Source organism: Pelodiscus sinensis, chromosome 17 (assembly GCF_049634645.1).
Source record: "Pelodiscus sinensis isolate JC-2024 chromosome 17, ASM4963464v1, whole genome shotgun sequence".
Taxonomy (NCBI): Eukaryota; Metazoa; Chordata; order Testudines; family Trionychidae; genus Pelodiscus; species Pelodiscus sinensis.
The window spans coordinates 40,526,985-40,545,447 of record NC_134727.1 but is presented as its reverse complement, the minus strand read 5'-3'; the positions used below and the strand labels follow the sequence as shown (position 1 = coordinate 40,545,447).

The window sequence follows — 18,463 nt, the reverse complement described above, 5'->3', positions numbered from 1 at the left end:
TCCGTTGCCTCGCTGGTTTTTCCGCTCTCCTAGCAGGGACTCTGCTCTCCAGGGTCTCTCACAGGCTCTGCCAAGTTTACTGACCGGTCTCAAAATGCAACGACCAGTCACGTGCATTAAGTAAGCCACAGACTGGCAATCAGTAGATCGCCTCCTGCCAGGGCGTTTCCTACAAGAGAAACCTCCCTGCAACCCCAGATACGCTTCCCGTGTCTGACTCCTTCCTGCTCTGAGTGTGCTCAATGGCCCGAACGAGACCATGAGCATCGCCCCAGGGAAAAGGCGTTTGCCTGTGACACCATCAAGGGATGGGAGGCCAAAGGACCAACCCTCCAAACTCGTTCCCCGTGTCTGACTCCTTCCAGGGGGTGGGAGGTGTAAAGGGCTTGCCCTTCTCCTTCCTCGGTCTCCGTGTGGCCATGCTGAGCCGTGCGGTGAGCTGCCCCCTTGCTGCCCCCCCACGGCCGCCTCTCCAGCCACTTCTCCCACTCTCCTTGCTGCCTCGCCAGCCAGCCATTGGGCAGCTGGCGGCTTGCGGCCTCTGCTGTGACCCCTACTGACTGAGCTCCTCGCGGCCAGGGCAGAAGCATTTCAGTGGCAGCGCTCCTTGGAGCACGTTCACATCGCAAAAGAGGCTCGACACGGAGCTTCCTTTGCACTTTCTGTGACCAGCGGGGAGGAAGGGGTTAAACCGTACCAGGGACCCTGGCGAGAGTCCGCACCCTCTGGCCGGGACACCCGTCCCCCACCTCTCGCACTGCCGCAGGGCTCTGGCCTTGGAGCCCCTGGCTTAACAAGGCCCTGTCAGCTGAGGGTGACCCCTCATTCGGTTCAGGGGGAGCCGTTCTGCTCCCCTTTATTCATACAGAAATAGCAACATTTGGCCCCACATTTCACCGCCCCTCCCGTCAGTTCTCGCGTGATTCGTAACCCGGCACCGGCCCAAGCCGAGCACTTTCAGCCGCGCGCTGGAGCTGCTGGACATGGCACTGGAGTTTGATCCCGAAATCTTTCCCATCCGGCCAGCTGCCAGGGGAGAATCCATTCCGACCCGGCTCGCACAGCCACCCCCAGAAAGGGTCAGTCCCCACATCCCGACCCAGGGGTTCCTACAGTGCCCGTGACCGCTCGGAGCGGATCATTCCAACGCCCTCCAGACCCTCCCAATGTATTTTTCTCAAAACCGAAAGTGTGTCCAAATCGCCACAAGCTTGTGGGAAATGTTGATTTACCCAAAACGGCATTTTCTCATGGGAAACCGTTTTATCCAAAGATTTTGCACCAACCTTTAGCCCGGCACCTCTCTGGCTCCTGCATTTCACGGGCGCTCAGCCTCACCTCAACCACGCCGCTGGATTCTTTCCCTGGCTCCATTTCCCCTTCCGCTGCCGTGTCACCAGCTCTTAGCTCAGGGACCGTGCGGCCTGGCCAGGGGATAGAAAGTGCAGCACCAGGAACCTGCTGGTCAGGGTCCCTCTCGTTATTATGCCCCCTGCTCCTCCTCTCCGAGAATCCGCACGCAGCTCCCTGGAGCGTGCCCTGCACCCGCCGCCTCGGAGCCTCGGAGCCTGCACCCACCCGTCGAGGCTTGAAGGCTCCTCGGCTCGGCCTCCCAATCCCCGCGTCCATTTACAGCCCGGCCCAACGGCCTCCGTCAGTATTAACGCCCCTTTGCGCAGGGCGCTATTGCCCCCGTGGCCTGGATCAGAAAGTCCACCCCTGTGTTGAGGGTGTTACGGCCTAGTGGCCTCAGTCCACGGGCACAAGCCCCTCATCAGGGGAATACGCCCCGCGGCCGTAGCGCATGGAGAAGCCCCTGTAGTCAGGGTACCGCAGCCCTGCAGCCTTGGTAACGCTCCCCCAGGCGGGGGTGTGTATGGAAGAGGAGCGTGTCCCAGGCCCCCACCTCCACCGGGTCCCAGCCTAGAGTCCTGCGGGCAGCGGCATGGTCCACGGCTCGCTCAGCCGGGATTCCTGCCGCCACGCTGAGCGCTCGGGGTGCAATTCCCAGCCCTGGGCTATTCCCCCCGGTACCCGGCTGACCTCTTCCCCGTGGCTCACTGTCAGTCTGCAGTGCCTCTGGGAGCACCACCCGGCCTGGGGGCCGCTGCCTGGTCTGGCCATGCTTCCCCCCTGGAGCTCCCTCAGCACCTCCTCCCGCTCCTGCAGCCAGCCCTGGGTGAGCTGCTGCCGAGCCTTTTATAGCCAATTTTCCGAGGGCGCATGCCCAGCAGGGCTGTGGGGTGGGGCCCTCTCGGCCACCTGGGTCGAGGTCACACCGTCAGCTGCAGTGCGGGTCGACCCACCCCGGTGGTCACACGGCCTTCCCGCCGGGCCTCGGGTGGTAGCCCAGCTCCTCGGTGTCCGGCCGTCTGCGCTCCACGCACTTGCGGGGTCTCAGGCTTCCCAAGAACATGCACCCACTTGGCTATATGGAGCATCTCTGTGGGCACCTGGGTACCACGGCTCACAGGAACACACACGGTGCTGCTAACCCCTCAGCTCCCGCCCGCCCCGAGGGGGGACCAGTGCAGCATGATGTGGGGGGCTCCTCAGGCCTGGCGCTAGGGACACCCCCACTCAGAGACTTTCCTACACGGGTCTGCAGCTCCCTCAGCCAGGGTGCAGGCCTTCTGTCCCTTCCCACAGCCTCTCCTTTGCCAGCCACTGGCTGCCCCCCAGCCTCTCCCTCAGGCCTGCCCGCCCCAGCGCTCTGGCTGCCTGCTCTGTAGGCCTCGGCCTTGCACCCACACACAGCCTGCTGTGCCCCGAGCTCCCCCAATGAGCCGCATGCTGTTCCCTGCTCTGAACGCCCCAGCTCCAGGGCCCCGGGGTTATGGGGGACTCTCGGCTTTGCTTCCTAAAGGCCGTCTCTAGACCTTGAGATTGCAGACCAGCCGGGAAAGGTGACCCCTAAGGGATCACGCACCAGTTGCCAGGTGTTGGGTATTCACCCGGACCGTCCAGTATTTTCAGCTCCTGTCCGGTAAAACCATTCAGAGAATCCTGGACACCTAAAATGTCCTACAATGTCCAGTATTTTCTGCATTTTCCCTCGGCCAGGAGGCAAAGATGCTGGGCACTTGGCAACCCTACGAACACTCAGCGCCCGGCCTTCCCCCTATACTCCTACCCCCTCGACCTCAGCCCCCATGCTTCCCTGGTTCCTCAAGTTTCCTGGCACAAAATGGCTGCTGGTGAAAAGGGCTAGAAGAAACAATGCTTCCCCTGGTCTTAGTGCTCAACCGCAGCCTGTTTCTATCCCTGCACTTAAAGGGGACATGCTGTTTTAATGCTGTTTTCTTTTTAAAAATTTTTTTGGCTTAATAAGTCCGCGGAGTCTTATTTTTGGTCTCACCTCTTTTTTCCCCCTTCAACAGAATTTTTTCCCAGTGTTTTTTTGGGGGTAGGGGTAGTCAGTATTTTTGTTTTAACCATCTGGCAACCGTACCAGTGGGCAAATCAACAGTGCCCCCTGGCCGTTAGCCTGTTCCCGACACGGTCATTGTTAGGGCCGGACTCGTGAACCGCGCAGCGTGGAGTTGGCTGCTCTGTGCTCTGGCGCTGGCCACCAGTTCCGCCCAGCGCCTGCTCCCCTCGGCCGATGGCACCGCGCTGCAGGGACACTGAAGCTCTGTAGGAGCCAGACTCTGAACGGGCCTGTCGTGGGCCCAGGGATGGGTCAGCGGCTCCATAGCAGCGTTTTCTGGGGAGTAAGACCTGGGCCAGAGCAAACCAGAGTTCGAGAGCTTTGCCCGGGGTGTAGGGGAGAAGGGAACCCCCAGCCCAGAGGCAGGGCCAGGGCACCCACCCAGTGACCCGCTCTCCAGCGGCTCCTGCACATGGGAGCAGAGAACACCCCTCCCTTGCCCCCAGCAGCACTGGGCCGTGTGGAGCCCCCCAGCGCCATCACCCCAATGACCCCCCTCCTGAGCCCCACTGCAGCGACCTGGAAGCTCAGCTCAGCCCTGATCTCCGGGTGCACAAGGGGCAAAGGGCCCCTCTGCCTGGGCTCCGTGCTGCCCTCTTGCCCCTGTGCAGCACAGCCACTGCCTGCCCAGGGCCTCCGGATCCCAGCAGATCCATCCCCTGCCTTCGTGTGGGGCTGCCCTGGGGGAGCTGTCCCTTTGTCCGTGAACACCGGGACATGGCCCTGCTGGTGGCACACTGCGCCCCGGCCACAGCCCCTCGCTCCCGGCCGAGAGGGGATTTCCACACCGCTGTTAGCCACCGGGCCTGTGCTTGGCGGTAAAGTGTCTGGCGACCATGAGGCACCGGGCACAGACCCCGCCATGTGCCAGTTTCTGATGGGGACAGCAAAGAGGAGCGTGCCGGGAATGCAAGGTGGCGGCTGTCCGAGACCGACAGAGCCCTGGACACACCTGGCTGGCTGTGGAGAATGTGTGCGGTGGCACTGCAAGTGAGACAAAGGCTGACGCAGATCGTGCCCGTGTGTGTCAGGGCAGTTTAACCTTCCCTGGCTACGCTTTGTTGCTGTCCCCGGAGGCATCTGAAGCCGCCACATTCTTGTCCGAGCTACGCGCCTCCAGTGAGGTGCGATTGTCTCGGTGCGGGCGGGGGAACGGCTGCTCCTCAAGCAAACCCCCGTGCTCGTGCGTGACGAGAGGCTTGGCTGCCTGTCAGGTGGCACACGCCGTCCTCCTCTGGCCCGCGTTCAGCCAAAGGGGCATCTGACGTAGGGGCCCAACCAGACAGCAGGGAATGGCCATTGGCTGGGATGGTTTCTAGGACCAGCGGCAGTTTCACAGGAATTTCCTAACTCGGGTGCAGAGCCCAGCGTCCAGCCTATATATACAGGGTCTGCCCTGCCACGGCACCGGCCGAGTAACAGAGCCACGGACCACGGCCGCCATGAAGACAGCCGCTCTCGCCGTGCTCCTCGCCCTGGGACTCCTGCCCAGCTGTCTGGGTGAGTGGGCGGCCGGGGCCTGTCGTCCGGCGGGGCTGGGCTGTGAGAAGCCAGCTCAGCACCAGCTCCGGGCGCTTGGGGGCCAGGACGCGGCAGGGGAAGGGGCTCGCTGCAGAGGCAGTGTCCCGGGGAAAGATGCGAGTGAGGGGCCACGAGGGGCCTTTACGCAGACGCCGGTCGGGGAGCTGCAGACGCCTGGGGAGCATCTCACTGCCGGCCGGGGGCTGGGATTGCAGGGGTGACCCCGGGCGCGTTCCTCTCCGTGGGTCTGTCACAGCAATGGGATGGGGGGGGCAGGAACCTTCCTGCAGCCCATTTGCTGCATCCAGTGTCAGAGATCACTGGTGTAGCCGATTCCCCTCTGACATTGCCCTTTCTTGTGTCGTTCGTGTCTGTTTTCTTCCAGATGCTGGCTACCAACACCCTCAGGTGAGTCTAACTCTCTCATAAGAACGGCCAGACGGGGTCAGACCAACGGTCCATATAGCCCAGTGTCCTGTCTGCCCACAGTGCCCAATGCCAGGTGCCCCACAGGGAGGGAATAGAACAGGGAATCCTCACGTGACCCCTCCCCTGTCACCCACCTCCAGAGAAACAGAGGCGAGGGGCTCCATCCCCACCCATCCTGGCTAATAGCATTGATGGGCCTATCCTCCATGAAGCTATCTAGCTCTTTTTTGAACCCTGTTAAAGTTCTAGCCTTCACCGCATCCTCTGGCAAGGAGTTCCACAAGTTGACTGCGCTGTGGGAAGAAACACTTCCTTCGGTTTGTTTTAAACCTGCTGCCTATTTATGTCATTGGGTGACCCCTAGTTCTTATAGTGTGGGAATAAGTAAATAACTTTTCCTTGTTCACTTTTTCCACACCAGCCATGATTGTATAGACCTCTATCCTACCCCTTAGTCTCCTCTTTTCTAAGATGAAAAGTCCCAGTCTTTTTAATCTTCATATGGGACCCATTCCAAACCCTGCAACATTTTTGTTGCCCTTTTCTGACCGTTTTCCTATGCCGATTTATCTTTTGAGATGAGGTGACCCCACCTGTATGCAGTATTCAAGATGTGGGTGTAGCGTGGTTTTATCAAGAGGCAATAAGATGTTCTCTGTTTTATTCTCTATCCCTTGTCTAACGATTCCTAACATTCTGTTTGCTTTTCTGACGGCCGCTGCGCACTGGGTGGATGTTTTCAGAGAACTCTCCACGGTGACTCCACGATCTCTCTCTTGAGTAGTGGTAGCCAAATTAGTCCCCATCATAGTGCATGCATCTCTGTGAATTAACTGTTACTTTCCCCAGTCCCTGGTGTGTTGCACAATGGAGACCAGGAGGTCTGGGTTAGAAACATGTGGGAATTCACAAGCCAAGGAAGAAACAAACTTCTCCTGGTGAGGGGAGAGAGACTCTCTGGAGCTGAGACTCCATGTGGTCCGAGCACCGGACTCCATCTGGGGTCGTACTGGCCACTGTCCGGGATGGGACCATGAGAGGCACAGGGAGCGACTCAGAGATGGAAGGCAGAGGGGTCGGGTTTTTATATTTGAGCATCTGCCGCCGCTTTGCTCCCACTCCATGGCTGTGTCTACACTGGTGCGTTCTCACGCAAAAACTCTTTTGCGGAAGAGTCCTTGTGCAAAAACTCTCCCACAAGAGCGCGTCTGCACTGGCGTGTGCTTTTGCGCAAGAGCATCCGTGCCAGTGTGGACTCTCTCTTGCGCAAGAAAGCTCCGATGGCCATTTTAACCACCGGGCTTTCTTGCGCAAGAAATTCATGTTGCCTGTCTACACTGGCCTCTTGTGGAAGAGCTCTTGCGCGAAAGGGCTTTTTCCTGAGAGGGAGCGTTAGAGTTCTTGCGCAAGAAGCCCTGATTTTGTACAATAGAACGTCAGTTTACTTGTGCGAGAACGCGCGGCCAGTGTAGACAGGCAGCATGGTTTTGCGCAAAAAATGGCCATTTTCACGCAAGAAGGCGCTAGTGTAGACGTAGCCTGTGTGTGGCGGGTTTGGAAGAGTCTCAGAGACCAGGGCATCGGCTCAGCCCCCCTCCAGGCAGCGAGGGGGGAACTGGGATGTCAGCTCGCCAGAACCACAGCAGAAAGAGAGGAGGGACGGGGTGAGGGTGGGGGAGCTCTGTGGATAGGGACTGTCCCTTTCTCTGCGCACCCAGAACCCTGGCACTGATCAGCCATTACTGCAATACAGGCAAGAACCCTGACACGTTCATTTTCATTGTAGGATTTCTGCAGTGAGTTCCACAGTCCCCCAACTGCCTGCACCCTCGAGTATCGCCCGGTGTGTGGCAGTGATGGCAACACATACGGCAACAAATGTGCCTTTTGTGCAGAAGCCTTGTAAGTAAATAGGAGGCGGGTCAATCAGGACAAGGGCAAAGTGCTCCACCTCGGGAGAAACAGCCAGCGTGACCCGGAGAGAGTGGGAAGCGACGGGCTAGGGAGGAGCACTGCAGAAAGGGGTCTAGCGCAAATAAAACAAGCATCTTTCCGGGCTGCAGGAACCGGAGCGTTGTGAGCCAGGCGCGAGGCGTCAGCTCGTGCTCTGATGAGGTCTCAGCTGGAGGGCTGAGTCCAGGTCTGGGCCCCACATTTCAAGAAAGTGGTGGAGAAACTGGGGAGGGTCCGGAGAAGAGCCACACAAGCGCTGGAAGGTCTGGGAAGCACGTCCTGTGCGGGACGATCGACAGGCGGGTTTGTGGGGAGCAGAAGCCTGAGAAGGGGCAGGACAGCAGCTCTCAGTTACACAAAGGGGAGGTGACGTGTTCTCCTGGACCAGGGTGGAGTGGGGAGGGACCCCGGGGCCGGCAATTCTAAGGGGCCCTGGGCTCACAGCCACTGCGGCTATGGGGGCAGCAGCCGCTGGAGCCCGTGGCCTTTAGAATCACTGAGGGCAGAGCACTCCAGCGCCCGTAGAATTGGGCCCTGGGGTAACGGCCCTTTTGTCCTGCCCCCACTGAGCTCTGAATGGGGGGCCACCAGGCTGTCCGGGCAGCTCCGGGGGCTGGCTGCCCCGCCCCTTCCACTTGCAGACCCACCGCTTCCAGGAGCGCACACACTCCCCCCCCCCCACACACACACATTGCCCCGGGGCACGGTGATCCTGTGGGCTCCCTGGGTTCTCCTGGGCCCCTGAGGATGGGCCAAGAAGCAGTGGGGCTGAAACTGCAGCCAGGGAGGTTGAGGTTGGACATTGGGAAAAGCTTCCTGCCTGTCAGGGGGTCAAACACTGGGATAAATTTCCTGGGGGGATTGTGGAATCTCCATCCCTGGAGATATCGAAGAGCAGGTTGGACAGACACCTGCCAGGGATGGTCTAGATGGTGCTTGGTCCTGCTGTGAGGGCAGGGACTGGACCCGATGACCCCTCAAGGTCCCTCCCTGTCCTACAATGTTATGATTCTACAGCAATAAATCGCCCATTCATCCAATACCAAACACAGCTGTGGGGTGAGCCAAGCCCCTGCCTGCACCCATCCGTCTTTACCGCTCAGAGGCTGGCTCAGCTTCCTCGGTGTCATTTTTCCTGTCATCGATAAGCTCTGGTTAATTTGACACAACGAGGCCTTGACAGACGTTTGCCCTCCTTGCCCATACGGTGAGAGCCCTGAACTCTGTGTCTCTTTCCCTCCAGGAAAAAGCCCGGCACCCTTTTCTTTGCATACTGTGGGGAATGCTGACTCCTCAGGGGCACCGAACGCGGACAGGAGCTGAGCCCCGTGTGCTGTTCGCTCCCACGAGCAGAGCCCCGCGCGGAGCCTCGTTCCCGTCCCGCCTCCATGGCCTGGCCCCCGGCAGCATCGCTGCCCATCCCCCTGCCTGCGCAATAAAGGAAACTCCGTGAAATCTGTTGCCTCGGTGGAGTTTTTTCCCCCTTTCCAAGGAGGCGCTCTGCTCTCCACGGTCTGACAGGGGCTCCCTGCAGCCGCCTGCCAGGCCCTTTCCTACTCGGGCAATCACCATGCAAAGCTCAGATACGTTCCCTGCCTCTTAGTGTTATTCACGGACCAAGCCATGAGATCCTGAGCAAAGCCCAGGGAAAGTGCATTAAACTGTGGGGATGGGGGCTGGAGAGCTAATAGGGATGCCCCTGAATAGGCCACGAAGGGAGCAGAGATGCAGGGGTGCAGTTAACCCAGAAATGTGGCAAGCCCCATGCCACATAGCTGCAGTTCATTGCGCGTGAGACCACTACGTCCTGCATAATGCAGGCGTCACCTCTCGTCGGTTCCCCTTGAACCAGGCTCAGCCGCGGCGCATCCGAAAAGTCACCCCGACGGGGTCTGGAGACACGGAGAGCTGGAGTTTGCACCAGTGGCGGGTTAAACTCATTCCAAATGTTGCCTCATCTCCGACTGGAATTTGTCTGGCTGTGGTCCCAGCTGTCCGTGGTTCCGGCTGCCCGTTTGCGTTCTCCCCCTCACACTGAAATCGAGTCACCTCTCGGCCTTCTTCTTCTGAGCCAGCCAGAACCACCTCTGCCAATCTCCCAACGGTGTAAGCATTTGCTCAGCACTCAAGTTACCTCTGGGGCTCTTCTCTGCACCTGTGTTTAAACCACGTCTAAACCTGCAGGCACCCAACTGGATCCCCTAAGCCAGTATCAGTGCTGAGCACAGAGGTAAAGTCACCTCCGGACTCCTGCTCCTTACTGCCCTATTGCTGCAGCTACGCCTCCCATTAGCCACTTTGGCTACACCAAGGGGCTGGGGGCTCGTGCTCTCCAGAAACCCTGGCTCCTTTTCACAGGCTCTGCTTTCCCTGTTCCATAGGGCCAGCCTGCCCCCTTCTGCCCCACGGGCTCACTGGCTGTGTTAAACCCTGTTTTGTACATGGGACGGGATCGGTCCCTCTCCTGGGTCCCAGACCCCGGCTCACGCCGCAATCCGCAGCCTAGATACCGCGGCGCAGGTTTCGCTCGCCCCCGTCAGCATTTGTGGGGGCTGTCCCTTGGCAAACGTGGCCATCGGGACAGAGGCTTCCTCCTGGTTACTGCAGGGAAGGGAGCCTAAATACTCCCTGTTGGAGCCCGTCACTTTCCCTCTCTGGCAACGCTGCCCAGCATAACCTTCCCTGTTGAACCTCCCTCCTAGCTCCCTTCCACTCTCCCCCGCCCTCCCCACAGGGAAGGTTTTCAAGAGGTCCCGGGGCAGCCTGAAGTCAGCTCAGCTGGCCCTTAATTGATCTAGAGCCGCCCTGTCTCAGCTGCCCGGATTCACCAGGACCCTTGCTGCTTTCCAGAGCTGCCTTTCTCCCCTTCTGCGCCAGCCCCCTCACCGGCCCTGCCACATGATCCCAAACCCCTCACAACACAGGCCAGGCCACTGGGCAGCCCTGCCCACGCCGCCAGCCCTTGTGTCAGCCACGTTTTCTCAGCAGTTATTTTATATTCACTTCCGGAGCAGTGATGGAACCGCCCCCCCTCCCCGGTTTCCAGGCCTGGTTCTGACCCATGCAGCCCTCACCAGAGCCACCCGGATTATTTCCTCTTCACCACGACTCACTGATTAGGCCGTTTGTAATCCATGGATCAGGTGCGCTACTGATATTGTCTAATGGGGTTGCCAGGTGTCTGGTATGCAACCGGACAGTCCAGTTTTGGGGCCTCTGTCTGGTAAAAAACTTCAGAAAATACCGGACACGTGCAATGAGCAATGTGCAATGAGCAATGTGCAATGAGCAATGAGCAATGAGCAGTGTGCAGTGTGCAGTGTGCAATGTGCAATGAGCAATGTGCAATGAGGAGTGTGCAGTGTGCAATGTGCAATGAGCAATGAGCAATGTGCAATGAGCAGTGTGCAGTGTGCAATGTGCAATGAGCAATGAGCAATGAGCAGTGTGCAGTGTGCAGTGTGCAATGTGCAATGAGCAATGTGCAATGAGCAGTGTGCAGTGTGCAATGTGCAATGAGCAATGTGCAATGAGCAATGAGCAATGAGCAGTGTGCAATGTGCAATGAGCAATGAGCAATGTGCAATGAGGAGTGTGCAGTGTGCAATGTGCAATGTGCAATGAGCAATGTGCAATAAGCAGTGTGCAGTGTGCAATGTGCAATGTGCAATGAGCAATGTGCAATGAGCAGTGTGCAGTGTGCAGTGTGCAATGAGCAGTGTGCAATGTGCAATGTGCAATGAGCAATGAGCAATGTGCAATGAGCAATGTGCAATGAGCAGTGTGCAGTGTGCAATGTGCAATGTGCAATGAGCAGTGTGCAATGAGCAATGAGCAATGAGCAGTGTGCAGTGTGCAATGTGCAATGAGCAATGAGCAATGTGCAATGAGCAATGAGCAGTGTGCAGTGTGCAGTGTGCAATGTGCAATGAGCAATGTGCAATGAGCAATGTGCAATGAGCAGTGTGCAGTGTGCAATGTGCAATGAGCAGTGTGCAGTGTGCAGTGTGCAATGTGCAATGAGCAATGTGCAATGAGCAATGAGCAGTGTGCAGTGTGCAATGTGCAATGAGCAATGAGCAGTGTGCAGTGTGCAATGAGCAATGAGCAGTGTGCAATGTGCAATGAGCAATGAGCAGTGTGCAATGAGCAATGAGCAGTGTGCAGTGTGCAATGTGCAATGAGCAATGTGCAGTGTGCGATGAGCAATGTGCAGTGTGCAATGAGCAATGTGCAATGAGCAGTGTGCAATGTGCAATGTGCAATGCCCGGTGCTCTCTGGTTTCTGGCTGGGCGCCCAAGGGAAGCCTGGCGGGGGCGGGGGAGTGGCTGGAAGGGGCGCGATCGGCGCTTGGAGCCTCTGGTTGCGTCTGACGTAGGAGTGACGCCTTGGGGAGGAGGGGGAGCCCCGTCCGTGCCCTTGAGCGCTGGTCCGCTCTCCTCTGGTGGCATCCCTCTGGGTTTGTTTTAATGTGGCGAGGCCCAGTGAAAGCCAGTTCTTCCCAGACCTGGGGGCAGCGCTCCGGGCCGGAAGGCCCCCGGGGCCAAAGCTTTCAGGCTTTTCTTGGGTTTTTCTGGCATTGAGGCAAAAGGCAACGATGGGGCTCGGCCACAAACGTCAGACTCGGAATGAGTGGGGGGGGCCGGCCAGGCGGGCGTGTGGCTCGGGGTCGCCTCTCTGGTAACAGGAGAGGGTCCCTGAGAGCTGAGCTCCCCGGTAGCATGCGGAGCAGAAGCCCAGCTCCCCCCGGGGTTGAAATGCTGGCGCCCAAGACCGGCAGCCATTCCCAGGGTGTGCTCCTGGCTGACGGTGGAAGCGGGCAGGAGGCACCTTCAGTGCCGGCCACTCGTGAGGGAGCAGACGGGGCAGAGGGGGAAGGTCTGCGGCTGGGGACTCAGGCACACGCTGCCGGTACGAACTTGGGCAAGGCACTGAATCTTGCTGCACAAGTCTCTGTGTCCTGCGTCATCTCTGGAGAGCAGCCAGGCAATTAGACTCTCCGGTCAGCAGACGCAGCCTTGATTGGCATTACCCTGAGATCCTCAGCCTGTGCAATTCGGCACATCTTCCAACGCGCCTCAGAGCGCTGGTTCAGATCTAGTGGTGCAGGTTGAGCAGGGAGGGATTGTGTCGCATGCCTGGGCTATACATAGATGAGCTGGCAATCCGGCTTCGTCAGGAGTTGCTTTAATAGGCATAAAAATAAACTCGGCATTTCCAGTCCTGGCACTTGCCTCCCCGCTGCTCAAGCCTGGTGAGTTGCCTGCACGTTTTTGTCTGGCGTGTCCGTGTCCCGTCTTTCCACATCTGCGGCACGGAGCCATTTTAATGGAATTTATTCATTTTTTTACTTTCAATCCTGTTTATTTTGGCAGCGTTTGCTACGTGCAGCATCCCACGGCACCGCTGCTAAGACAGGAGACATTTGCAGCGAGAGCAACCCGCTGCAGGGAAGCGTTTAAATGCCGGTGTAAACACTCTCTCGCCTTCCTAGCGCTGGAGGCTTCTGCATTGTCGGACACTTGGAGTCCATAAGACTTGGAAGATGGGCTCTGTTGGGCTGCAATTAATGGCCATGAGCCGGGGTTACCGGTAACCTGGTTCGTTGAGGTGGACTCTGCCCATGGCTACTTGTGGGCTATGCACCCACGGGCCCGGCAGCCGTGTATTCCTAGTGCCTGCTAGAGCTTTGTGCATCCCCCCTTGGTCCTCTGCTTGGCGCTTCAGCATGTTCGGAGGGCTGAGCTACAGGGAACTCCCATGCAGTTGTCACCTCAGGCCTTTCCCCCACTGCTGCACAGCCAGGACTCGTTAAGGCGCTGAGAAGAGGGGGAAGGATGCGGGGAGGAGGGGGAATTTGACTGTGCAGAACACAGCCCAAAGACCCTTCCTTACCATGAGTAACCTTTGCTCCGCCGAGGTCCCTCTGCACATCCCCACGCCTGGGAAGGGGGCGTCAGCCGTATCCGGAGGAGGGCCCGGGGGTGGGTAGGAGCTAGTGATGTGAAAGGTTAACCGGTAATCCTCATCCTTTCTGGGTGGTGCTTAGCGGTTCTGGTGAACCGATGGGGACTGCAGCAGCTCCTGACCCTGTTCCAGCCCCGGCCGTCTGGAGCAGCCCCTGTCCACGGCAGGCTCAGGCACATCGGGGGTGGGCAATAATTTTTGAAGGGGGACACTTAATGAATTTTGGGGTGGTCATGGACTGGCTCCCCTCAAGGGGCGGGGCCTAGGGCAGAAGGGGTGGGGCTAGGGACAAGCCGCCTCCCAGAGGTGTCTGGGGCTGGAGCCTTTGAATTACAAACACAGCAAAGGGCTCACAGCACCCAGCCCTGCCGCCACCACGTTGCCTGGCCACCCGCCCCCTCCATGTGCCCTGAAGAGCCATCGTCTTCATTTACCCCTCCCTGGGATCCACACACTCTGCCACTTCTGCCACCAGACCGCTGACAACCCCTGGGTAACAAGACACCCTCGTGCACCTCTGCTGTCACAATCCACAAAGCTCAGGGCTGGAATAACCCCCCTCTGCACCCCTGAGTCAGCCCCCTCCCAGAGCCAGCACCCATCCCCCTTCCTGCACCTCTGACCCACCCCGACCTTGCACCCGGAGCCAGCCCTGAGCCCCATCCTAGAGCTAGCACCCTGAGCCTTCTCCTGCACCTCAAGCCCCCGCCCCAGCCTGACACTTCCTCCCAGAGCCAGCTCCCTTCTCCCCCTCCTGCACCCCAAGCCCTAGCTCTGAGCCTGCTCCCAGAACGAGCAAAACCCACCTCAACCCTGACCCTCCTGAGCCAGCACCCCATACCCCTCCAGCACCCTGCACCCCTCCTCCACCCCAAACACCCACTCCAGCCCTGACCCTCCTGAGCCAGCACCCCATACCCCTCCAGCACCCTGCACCCCTCCTCCACCCCAAACACCCACTCCAGCCCTGACCCCTCTCTGAGCCAGCACCTGTCCCATGGCTTTGGAAGTCCACCCTTAACACTGCACTTACATTGGCGCTTCCCACGTCTTGGTTATCTTTGTTATCCACCTCTGAGGTGTCTTCATGTGTTTCTCTACTGGTGCCCTCCCCCTTGATTCCAGTGGCCTGAATTAGAATTCATCGTGGGTCCTGGGGCAGCTTTTCAGAGTGCAACACACAGAAGCGATGTTATTGTACAGGCCTCTGTGGAAACAAGCCACAGCTGCTTTCCTGCGAGTGATTCCACTCTGTGCTTTGTTTGCTACTCGGTAGCCCTGCATCAGAAGCAATCAGGACGTGTAGGATGCTCATGTGCTTTACAAGTGGATCAAGAGCCGTGTGCTCCACTTGACCACACTTCGTTATTAAGTGCAATACATGAGCGCACTGCCTCTGAACATCTCTCTTGCTTCCTGCTCAGGAGCCAGAAGCAGATCAGAAACTCAGCAGCTCTTTAGTACTGGAATTGATTATGTTTTAGGTTGTGATTGCTCCCCTTAGTGGTCATTTGCTCTAACACACCCGACTCGCCTTGTTCCGCTACCTGGTGATATTCTTAAGGTAGCAAACATCCCTTTTAACAGGTGACATTGACAATCCTTTGGTTTTCAGTCTATTGCTCTAGCGAAGCTGCAGTCAGCAGGACTTGAGGTGCTGAGTCATATGCTATTCAGAGAACAAATACAAGATACTTTCAAAATAAGGTGAATTAAGGCTAAGAACATCAACATCTTACTGGTGAACACCCTTACACGAATGTTGTAGAGTATATATTTAAAAATTGAATGTATGTAACCGTTATGGCCGGAAGCTAATATTTTAGGTTAACATTTATGAGATTCATTGATATTTTCCTAGTCTTAAAATCTCTCTGATCATCTCATCTGACTTCCTACACAACAGGGACCATGCAGGGGAAAGCTGTTCCATCCCCTTAATCATTTTTGTTGCCCTTCTCTGTAATTGTTGCCAGTCCTCCTCACTCTCCTTTGTAAGGCAACCAGAGCTGAAGGCAGTATTCAAGGTAGATTCGCATCGCAGCATTAGGATGTTTTCAGTCACATTCTCTGTCCCTTTCCAAACGGTTCCTAACTGGTTCACCCTTGTGACGGGTGCTGAAGATTGAGCAGACGTTTTCAGAAGGCTACCCAGGTGGACTCCACTGTCTCTCTCAGCTAATTTAAAACTTAGCATTTTGTGTGTATAATTGGGATTTTTCCCCCCATGTGCATTACATTGCAGGTATCATCATTGAATTCCGCCTGCCATTTTGTAGACCAGTCATCCAAGTGACTTTAACTCTCCACGCTCAGCTTTGGCCCTAATTACAGTGAATCAGTTTGTATCCTCTGCAGACTTTGCCACACGTTTACCCCCTTGTCGGGATCATTTCTGACTATGCTGAATATCACAGGACCCAGGACAGCTCTTTGGAGAACTCTGCTCGCTAGCTCTTTCCATTGTGAAAACCATTTATTCCTACCCTTTCTGCCCTATTTTCTCGCCATTATCTGACCCACGAGAGGACCAGTGGCTTATCCCATGGCTGCTTACTTTGTTTAAGTGCCTTTAGTATGGGACTGTAATGGGACATTGCTCACCGCACGTGAGTGGCCCCCTTTTGGCCAAATGCCTGTGCCCTGCATGCCTTGCTGTGGCAGTCCTCCCTTCTGCAACCCAGCCCTCCAACCCTGACTGGGCCCAGGAGGAACTGACTCTCGCCCAACAGCGTCCTTTTAATAGGCTTGCTAAGCCCTGATTGGTCATGTGCTTTGTGCCGCTCTAGCTTTCTGGAAGACTTCTCTATGGCTTACTGGGTGGGGTGTGGAAAGGCCACAAGCCTCCAGCAGGGGGCTGCAGGACCTGGTCCACCACGTCACAGGGACCTTGGCAAAGGCTCTCTGGAAGTCCAGGTGTACTTTATCAACTATGTCCAACTCATCTGATGAAGTGGGTTTTACACACGAAAGCTCATGATTCTATATATTTTGTTAGTCTCTAAGGTGTCACTGGACTACTCATTTTTCAAGTTTACAGATGAACACGGCTATCCTCTGAGACTTTATATCAACTAGGGATGTGAATGGTAAATGGTTACCTGGTGAGCATTTAACTAGTTAAAACCTGCAGTTAACTAGTTCCCTGGCGGCAGCCCCCGACTTGTGGAAGTGAAATCTGAGTAGGATTTGACTTCCAATGGAAAGATATATCCTCTAAACATCTCTGACACTTTTGTTCTGCTATTTAGCCATGGTGGCCTTTTTTGGTCTTCTCCTTGTGTTATCATTATTAGAAACTGAGGTATTTCAAATTTTGTTTGAGCTGCTCTGAAGGGGTTTTAAAAGAATTTCATATGAAATAATTAGATGTGTATTTCAATATTACAGTAATTGCGACATAGCCAAGTAAAAGGATCCCTGTTTCAAAGCTTTCCATAAATTCAGCATTTGTCATTAAGTATTTCTGTGCTGGAAACCTATAAGCCAGTCTGTGACTTTGACACAGAAGAAGCTGGGGCATTTTGGATTAAATATATATATTTACCTAAAACAAAGTAGGGATGTAAGTGACTAGTCGAGTCACTACTCAACTAGTCACTATTCCCCCCCACTTCTTGCTGCCTCTCTCAGATGCAGCAAGGGTGAGGAGCAGGAGCTGGTGCTGGGTGGAGCCGGCTTAAAAACCGATTCCTCCCAGCACCATCTCTAGGGGGGCAGGGAAAGCAGAGGCGCAGCAGGGGACCAAGAGCAACTCAGCTCTCCCAGCTTGCACCTGGTCTGAGACCCTGCGCCTCTGCCTTTTAGATACAGTGAGAACCAGGCAGCTCTTACTACATTTAAAAGGCAGAGCCACAGTGGGGTTAGCTCCTGGGGCTGGGGGCTAACCATGTTGTGGCTCTACAATCCCCCCCATCGACTAATCAAGCAGTCGATTAAATTCCATTGACTACTCGATTAGCTGATTAAATGCAATTTAATATCCTTAAAACAAAGATCTGCATTTAACAGCTTTCTGATCTATTGGTTTAAAATTCAATTAGGGTTGGCACAAAGCCGTAAGGAGTGGTGGATAGAACACAGTATCTTCTGAGGAGTCAGTCAGCTATACTATTGTGCATTCATTTGTGTCTGTAGCCTTGACATGCTGACACTTACTGCCACGGTTCTCTTGCACAGCATCCAAGCTCTTAGGTATTCCATTCAACACCATCAATCTAATCTGTAGAGCCCTGCATGGATGCAAAGTGTTGTATCCACACCCACAGCTGTAGCCGCAAAAATGAGCGGCGGCTATCCACATCCATGGATAGCCCGGGGATACCTACGGATATTAAGTTGATATCCACAGATTTGCAGGACTCTACTAATCTGTCCTGGTCCAGACTCCTCTTTCACACAGGTTCATCTCACCACAGGAGCTGTGTTATTGTACAGGTTGAATCTTTCTAGTCCAGAACTCTGGTCTGGCAACATCTGTGGTCCAGCATGATTTTAGTGAACCGGATATCCACTGATCATGGGTGAGGCCAAGTTTTCCACAGTCCCATAAAGTTTGTTTACAACCACCAGGCCTGGATCTCAGGGTTCTGTGCTGTTATTTAGTTCTAATTTACTCCTTGCTGTCTTCCAAGAGCCCAGAGGGCAGTGGAACTGTTGGTCATGCTGCTAGATGATATTGATCTCCCCTGGTTCAGCACCGGCTAGGTCCTGAGGGTGTTGAACTAGAGAGGTTCCACCGGTATTAACACTGGGAGAACGTGACTAATTTATTTAGGCTTTAGCACTGTCTTGCAGGAGAATGAAATTTGTTAAAAGGCCATGAATTAAACATGAATATCTATATCTAAATCAACTGCAAGAAGTAACTATAAAAAGGCGTTCAAATCACATTGGGATAATCTATATGATTATTTAATAACGTCTGACCTTTAGAAACCCCAACAAGTCAACCCTGCTCCTATAGCATTTGGTATTTTCATTCATCATTTGCCTAAGGGTTGAGAGTAAACTTATAGGCTGTGTCTAGACTGGCAAGTTTTTCCACAAAAGCACCTGCTTTTGCAGAAAAACTTGCCAGCTGTCTACACTGGCCGCTTGAATTTCCGCAAGAACACTAATGATCTCATGTAAGAAATCAGAGCTTCTTGCGGAAATACAAT

The 18,463-nt window shown here is 55.7% G+C and overlaps 1 protein-coding gene across 1 annotated transcript; it reads left to right on the top strand.

Annotated features, from left to right (window-relative positions):
- The first annotated feature begins 4,710 nt into the window (after positions 1–4,710).
- Positions 4,711–8,788, top strand: LOC112543884 (ovomucoid-like). The gene is made up of 4 exons (XM_075900658.1): positions 4,711–4,930; positions 5,337–5,359; positions 7,167–7,282; positions 8,577–8,788. Exons 1-4 carry the CDS (start codon positions 4,873–4,875, stop codon positions 8,620–8,622), a joined length of 243 nt encoding a protein of 80 aa, XP_075756773.1. The 5' UTR covers positions 4,711–4,872; the 3' UTR covers positions 8,623–8,788.
- Positions 8,789–18,463: the final 9,675 nt, after the last annotated feature.

Coding starts and splice junctions, on each gene's coding strand:
- LOC112543884 (XM_075900658.1), top strand. CDS start 4,873: ATGAAGACAGCCGCTCTCGCCGTGCTCCTCGCCCTGGGACTCCTGCCC. Junction 4,931..5,336: donor ACTCCTGCCCAGCTGTCTGG/GTGAGTGGGCGG, acceptor GTTTTCTTCCAG/ATGCTGGCTACCAACACCCT. Junction 5,360..7,166: donor CTGGCTACCAACACCCTCAG/GTGAGTCTAACT, acceptor TTTTCATTGTAG/GATTTCTGCAGTGAGTTCCA.